General features: G+C 36.1%; 1 protein-coding gene across 1 annotated transcript; it reads left to right on the top strand.

Annotated features, from left to right (window-relative positions):
- The first annotated feature begins 5,286 nt into the window (after positions 1–5,286).
- On the top strand, positions 5,287–6,360 carry LOC147490183 (heavy metal-associated isoprenylated plant protein 45-like). The gene is made up of 3 exons (XM_086572980.1): positions 5,287–5,442; positions 5,551–5,626; positions 5,785–6,360. Exons 1-3 carry the CDS (start codon positions 5,317–5,319, stop codon positions 6,108–6,110), a joined length of 528 nt encoding a protein of 175 aa, XP_086429106.1. The 5' UTR covers positions 5,287–5,316; the 3' UTR covers positions 6,111–6,360.
- The last annotated feature ends 1,582 nt before the right edge of the window (positions 6,361–7,942 follow it).

Genomic DNA, 7,942 nt, shown 5'->3' with positions numbered 1-7,942 from the left:
TTGTGTATGGAGGTCTTCAAAGCAACCAATAACTCAAGTTCTGCAAGAAAATCTTCAGTGCTTGTTTTCTGTTTTCAACGGAATCAATCGACAGTGAAGAAGCAAGTTATTTTCTAAAACAACAAGCAAGCACCTGGAAGTTTAAGAAATTGTCAATGGGGAAACTATGGATTTAAGGTACTAATGGCAGCTAGCAAGGAACCTATATAGTGTTTACAAAGGAGCTATCCAAATAGATACATGAAAAGGATTCAAGGAAGGACGTGAAGTCAAGAATTTCCTTTATTCTCTCTTCCGGATGACGACTCAATTCCGAATGAGTAGTGGGCTTCACATCTCCTACTCAAGTATTCCCGACTCAAGTATTCCCAACTCCGGATGGGTAAGTGTGGGTGCCTGATATTTTATTTCACAATTCTGAAATGTTAGGACTAACAAAGAAGCCGAAGGGTATAACTATACAAGGGAAGTGAACAATTATGGGCTTATGGGATGTGAGCCCATGTCCGGACGTGCGTAAATGAAAACAAAGATAATTAGTTTTGGGTCAGATCACATGTGCTGATTTAGTGATTTCCTTTTTAATCTCAAGTCCGGGTCTTGCGCGGCATGTGCTCTGGTCCGGGTTATCATGAGGCCGGTTTGGATTTATCCAAGTCCGGGTAGTAAAAAAAAAGAGTTACAGTTCCTACGCTTGACATAAATGATCTATATATGCATGCTATATAGATGGAGTTTATCTATCCAAGTCCGGGTCATGATGATTTGGAAAAGTCCTCATATGTTCAAGTCCAGTTTATTATAAAACCAGTCCGAGTCGTGGTCATTGTATGTTCGGACTTGTTCCTTTAGCTGCGATAATGGTCAATTTTGTATAAAAATTTCAAGGAACAGATAGAGGTATATTGCTCACTTCTTTTTATATGATTGCGCGATGTGACGAGCGTCTACCTTTTTACCCTTTTTCCTTAAGAGTTCAAATTACAACCCATGAAGAAAAAAGAGGGGCATCTGTGTGTACATATTTTAGCAAATAAATATGTGACACGTGACAACATCTTCTTAACGCTCGGGTATGGTCTTAGTGTGGATAGGAAGTACCAGAACAGAACACACTTTAAGTCCAGGTCTTGACTAACTCACCTCCTAGGTTCAGGAGTGAAATAAGAAGAGGAGGTTCGGAATTGGTTGGAGTAGGCTCGGAGAATTGAAGGTTCGGAACTGGTTGGCCGGAATAGTAGGCTCGGAGAACCAATTCCTGACTATGAACTCCAAATCCGGAACTCAACTACTAGGTTCGGAGCAGGTTCGTGGGCTTTGGAACTAGTTGGAGTAGTAGGTTTGTATAACAAACTCCTAACTATGAACTCAAAATTCGAAACTCAACTTCTAGGTTCGGAGCAGGTTCGTAGGCTTTGGAACTAGTTGGAGTAGTAGGTTCGTATAATCAACTCCTAACTATGAACTCCAAATCCGGAGCTCAACTACTAGGCTCAGAGCTCTAACTACTACTCCGAACCTAAACATGTTTTTATGTTGTTTAAGTCAATAAAGGTGACCTATTTAACTTGGGAAATATAGGGCTTCTAGAATAGTCAAGATGAGACTTAACAAGAGACGGTCTCCTAGTTAAATACTAATTGGCAGGGAAACCTCATCTATTCATCAAGATGATACTTAACAAGAGACAGTCTCCTAGTTAAACACTAATTGGCCGGGAAACCTCATCTATTCATCAAGATGATACTTAACAAGAGACGGTCTCCTAGTTAAACACTAATTGGGAAACCTCATCTATTCTTATAAATATAATAGTTGAACTACGCTTTGAGTTTGATTCCTATTCACAGGATACATAGGCAGCCATTAAAGAACGTGGTTCGACTCATCATCTTCTACATCTCTTCGATCTTCTTCTTGATCCAATACTTCACATTGTTCTTTGATCATCAACAAAATATTTGTGTTTCTAGATTAGGAAAGATCATCACACAATACTCATTTGAGATTATTCGCTAGTTGGTTTATTTTATTTTTCATTTGTTATAATGGAATTTCATAGTCTGTGAAATGATTCATGTTGCAGTCGTCATTAACAATGCAACATTTATGTTGCAGTCGTAATTGAGAGTGCAACATCCATGTTGCATGCAATCATAATTGACAGTGTAACATTCATGTTGTAGAGTGCAACATCTATGGTACAGTCATAATTGACAGTGCAACATTCATAATATTGCAGAGTGCAACATACATGTTGCAGTCGTAATTGACAATACAACATTCATGTTGTTGTAGGAGTTGAGAGTGCAACATTCATGTTGCAGTCGTCATTGACAGTGCAACATTATTCATGTTGCAATCGTAATTGACAGTGCAACATTATTCATGTTGCAACATTCATGTTGCTATAGGAGTTGAGAGTGCATCATCCATATTGCAGCCGTCATTAACTGTGCAACATTCATGTTGCAGTCATAATTGATAGTGCAACATTCATATTACTGTAGGAGTTGAGAGTGCAACATCTATCCATGTTGCAGTGGGATATTGCACAAGAACCATGCGTGAGACTTACTTTTTTTGAACCCATCTCTTTTAGAGGAGACTTCTCCTTTTAAACTGAGTGCTTTTGTCTTTGGAATCATGTACTCATAATGCAGACAAAGTTAAACCCATTTGTTGGAAACTTGGAATTTAGGAAGCAACTGACTGAGGTATTCAACATGAACAAACATAGGATACTAGCATTTAAGAGCAAGCCACCACCAGCTGCTTGTGACCGTCGATAATTGTAAACGTCGACAATTGGAAGATTCTTTTAAAAATATAGATGTTACACAATTGTAAGCACACAGTACACCTGATAAACGATATTACAAAAATAATGTTATATACACATATAAAAGAATATTGGTGGATTTGAACCACCATCCTCTTAGGATTCTTCTCCCAAGTGCTCTACCTTTTTTAGCTAAAGATCCATTCTTTTTATGTTAACTTCATCACGACAATACTTAGAGTACATTTGAATCAAAAGTAATAAGTGCACTTTCAATTGTGTATAGCCATTAAGTTCTTTAACATTTATATATGAGTGCATGTAATCTCAATTATTTGATATCAATGTAATAGTGCAACATCCATCTTGCAGTAGAGGTGACAGTGTAACATCTATGTTGTAGTGGTAATTGACAATGCAATATTCATGTTGCAGTAGGAGTTGACAATGATTGTTGCAGTAGCAATTGACTGTGCAACATTCATGTCGCAGTAGTAATTGATAGTGTAATATCCATATTGCAGTAAGAGTTGACAGTGGTTGTTGGAATTGTAATTGACTATGCTACATCCATGTTGCAGTGATAATTGACATTGCAACACTCATGTTGTAGTGGGAGTTAACAGTTGAAAACAACATGTAAAATCAAACAACAAGCATCAACGAACAGTTAAGTTTTATGTTCATCTAAGCAAGAAACAAATTCATTCAACCAAAGCACAAAATAAAACTGAAATTAAACATATATATATAAGGAGAAAGAGAGATAGAGAGATTTTAAATTTAGTTTTTCACATTTGTAGTAGTTGGTTGTCTTTTGTTTCGAGTAGATTTCGGTTTTTATTGCACAAAATCGGTGGAATCGTCATTAATTTCTTCATTTTGAATTTCCATGTTACACATTTCAAACTTTCAATTCAATTTGGGGGAAAGGTTTGTTTTTTTTTTTTTTCAAACTATTTAGATTTATGTTTAGAGAAGATGGGGTGAGGTACAAATTTGTAATATTACTAATAAATTGACCGGATGGGCTTTTTATATAATTAGAAAAAGTTGTGTCTTTTATCCAAAATTAAATTGGAACATTTGGCTTCAAGCCTAATCTCATTTAATATTAAAGCTCCCACAAGGGGTATTTTTTTTTTCAGCTCTCTTAAAATTCCACGTCATCAACTCCTATTAAAACGGGAATTCATCTCTTATTGAAAAAATAAATTCTAGCACTTCTAATTAAAATGGAAATATTTTTCCTATTATAATGGGAATATTTTCCTATTGAAAAAGAAAAATCTAGCACTTCTAATTAAAAAGGGAATTACACTTTTAAATTAAAATGGAAACCCTCCCCCAATTAAAAAACGGGGTTTTAAAACTTAATTAAAACAATTTGTTGATAAACTAAAACAGGTTTTTAAGACTTAATTAAAACAATTTGTTAGGAAATTAAAACCGGTTAGCGACGAAAACATGAATAACTATTGAAAAAAATGCATAGATGGGTAACGAACTATACACGAAATCAAACATTGGTGTATAAACTTTTTTTTTAGCAAATTTGGATAACGAAGTGTACCACATTTTGCAATGTTGGGTTATGTTTCACTTCTGTCCATTTTTTTCACACGTGTCAAGTTTTTTTTTTCTTTTTCTCTAATTTTGTGTCATTTATTTTCCTATGTGGCGATCTAGTGGCAATCTACCATGTATGAAAAAACTTGACACGTATGAAAAAATTGGACGGAAATGAAATAGAATCAAACATTGCAAAACGTGGTACACTTCGTTACCCAAATTTGCTTAAAAAAAAGTTTATACACCAATGTTTGATTTCGTGTATAGTTCGTTACCCATCTATGCATTTAACCCATAACTATTTGTTTAAAAATTTCTATATGTATAGTTATGATTGTTGATCAAGTTTTTAAAAGAGTCGGTGCGTATGCACAGGTCTAATTTCTATAATAAAGTAAATAAAGTAACCGCACTACGTTTATTAAATACAATGCCATCCCTATATTAGACAGACTGCAATTTCAGTATTTTCACTACATAAAGCACGATATAACAATTATTACGGTGTAAACAACTAAAGACAATATAACACATACCTTTTGTCCAAATAGAACAGTGAGATCAAAAGCGGAAGCGGAATTGTTGATGATCAAAGCCACGATACTAGAATAGTGGTTTTGTTTTCACGCCTATAAAACCCTAAAGAGCTTGCTTGCCAATAATTGAATTGAGAGAGAGTTAAAAGTGACAATGGGAATTTAGGAGCTAAATATATAGGGATAAAGAGATGTGGTTGTTTCTTATCCGGATCAATCTCTCTAAGTGTTTTAGATCCACTGGAGACTTGAGTCCTAATCCAACACACATGTGGACGTACAACCCAAGTCTTACAACAACTAAACACTAGGATCCGCTACCTTAGCCATGATTATACAAGTATTTTTTTTCCCTGTACAAAACGCAAGAACTTTCTAGTCAAGAATATTGGTACCTTTTTAGCATGTCTCATATATGTATATAAAATGAAGGCAACAGAACATAAGCTAGCTAGCTTCTTACTCACTCATTCAACTTGTTCTTTTATCCTCTACGCTCGTGAAACAATGTTCGGATGTTTCAGGAAACCAGAGCCAGCCAATGCCATATCAGTAAGTATGATACAAATTTGGATTTCGCTTTCATTTGAGCTAGTTCTTCATAAGTGATCCCAGTTTGATAATTTAATTTTTAACATTTGAAAGTATATATATTGTTAGACTGTGGAGCTTTTGGTTCATATGGATTGTGATGGTTGCCAGAGAAGGATTAGAAAAGCAATCTCCAAATTAGATGGCAAGACGACGTTCTTTCTTTTGTGTTGATTAATTTACTTGTTCAAGCACATGCAGGGTTCACTGTTTACTGTTGATCTATCAATTTTCTACGTACATTCATGAAAATTGCATGAATAAATATGCACTAGGTGATTGTTTATATTCTGTTTTCAACAGGTGTTGATAGCTTGGATATAGACATGGATAATCAGAAAGTAACAGTGATGGGGTATATTGATCGAAGGAAGGTACTCAAGGTGGCGAGACGCACTGGAAGGAAGGCGGAATTTTGGCCCCATCCTTACGACGGGGGGTATCATCCATATGCAACTCATTACCTTGAAGATACTACATACTCATCCACATATAACTACTATAGGCATGGTTATAATGAGAGTGAGTTCCATGGATACTTTCCTGATCCCCCACACTCCATCATCATTGACGACCATACTGCTAATCTTTTTAATGATGACAATGTTCATGCCTGTACAATTATGTGAAGAGAGAAATAAATAGGGGAAATGATGCTAGCTACACAAGGGAATTGGGTTGCATACTCCCAAACCAAATAGCTCTTTTAGTGTTCGCATCCATCGACGTAAAGCTAGGCTTAGGAGGGTCGTAACCCAATTCCCCGGTGTTAATTAATTGGTGCGTCATGTTAACTGAATAACCATATTACATGTATGTACACAAAGAATTGGTACACTAAAAATTACACTCATTTGACATTTCTTAAAGAAAATTTATTTCTAGCTGTTGCTTTCAGAATGCATGCTTCTTATGCCCATAGTGAAGTCCCCGATGTGATGTTTGGTCCTGTTAGTGTTCTATGGCACTTGCAACAAGCCAATAAATACTGCCACTTTCAAGAACCATGTTCTTATTGATAAGAGCATATTCAGTGAACGGTCCTTCTTTTCAGTAGTTTTACAGAATCTCATGCTCTTATAACAATTTGAATGATAAGACGATCAAATTGTGGCAGGGCCTCGGGGAGGCATCCACCCCGAATCATTATTCCAATATTCTGTTTTATTGTAGCGAAAATGAGAGTCCATATTTGCTGCAAAATTATAGGGAACCTGATTGCTTGATATGATTCTACTTCTAACGAACATTTACATGCCGCCTGACGCATTATTTTCAGATAATGGAGTTGCGTGTACTTCTCTGAACCCCTCCTCTAGTCCCCAGTGTTCCTAGTGTGGTCTTGACATTAGAGCATTCCCAGGATACGGTGGGTTTGTGACTTTATTCACCTTTTTTTTGTTCAAAACTTTTGCCCAATGCAAAGGTGAATATGGTGGTGACTATTTTCCCAAGTCAAAACGAAGGTGAAACCTTCAACCGAGATAGTGGTTGAGTTGTGAACTTCGGACGGGATGTTGGATTCCGTCTTGTGTTTTTTAAAAATAAGTTTTTTTTCGGACAGTTTCATTCCGTCTCGCGTGATTTTTCGGTTTTTTTTTTTAAAATTTCAGACATAATGTTTCATTCTGTCCGGAGCGTTTTTTTTTTTTTTACGTCCAGAGAAAATCTAACATCCCGTCCGAAATTAATATTCACCTTTGCATTGGGCAGCTTCACTTTGTTTTTCACCAAAACGGTGGAAAAAAGGAGAAATATTGCCTACGTGGAAATGAATAATAGTCGACTGCATTGGGAATGCTCTTAGAAGAAGAATTTCTCACTCTTTTTAATCCTAGATCAACTATAGGCTAGTTTACTGTTGGGTTTTTTAGTTTTTGGCCCATGTGATAACAGGGTAATTAGACTTTGGCCCACCCTTAATTCAATATTAGGTCTTGGCCCATTAACTAACCTTTGACCTTGTTGACCATTAAAAAACTTTGAATGTTAGAAGCTCTAAAGCACGGACACTACAAAAATTTCACTGTGCCGGTGTTGGACACGCATCAGATGCGTCCCACGTGACACAACAATTTGGATGTGGTATGGATGTAGATTGGACACATCATGGACGCTCATTACGACTGGAATGGAATAAAAGGAAATGAAAAATCCCAAAAGAACAATTCTAATTTGGATGACCTAATAATAGTCTAGTCTAAGCAAATAAACAGATTTCATAAATCGTCTCCAAAAGTCTGCAAAGTCTCTCGCCCCCAACAACTACTCTTTTTATTGTTCTTGTAGTTTTGAATCTTTATACATTATGATATATGACCCTAAACCCAATGCTACATAAATACAAATAAATTTTTAAATTTTATTTAATATTCACATCCTTGTTATGTCTGCGACCTACTTTTTTCAGATGTGGATGTGTCGCCGCGTCAATGTCCGTGTCCGTGCTTCATTGGTAAGA

Source organism: Coptis chinensis, chromosome 7, assembly GCF_015680905.1.
Source record: "Coptis chinensis isolate HL-2020 chromosome 7, ASM1568090v1, whole genome shotgun sequence".
Lineage (NCBI taxonomy): Eukaryota > Viridiplantae > Streptophyta > Magnoliopsida > Ranunculales > Ranunculaceae > Coptis > Coptis chinensis.
Note: the sequence above shows the minus strand (reverse complement) of the source record. Positions and strands in the feature narration are given on the sequence as shown.

What these genes read in the sequence shown, in the direction of transcription:
- LOC147490183 (XM_086572980.1), top strand. Translation starts at nt 5,317, where the DNA reads ATGAAGGCAACAGAACATAAGCTAGCTAGCTTCTTACTCACTCATTCA. An exon ending in AGCCAGCCAATGCCATATCA is followed by an intron (nt 5,443 to 5,550) that starts GTAAGTATGATA and finishes ATATATTGTTAG; the next exon opens with ACTGTGGAGCTTTTGGTTCA. An exon ending in AGCAATCTCCAAATTAGATG is followed by an intron (nt 5,627 to 5,784) that starts GCAAGACGACGT and finishes TGTTTTCAACAG; the next exon opens with GTGTTGATAGCTTGGATATA.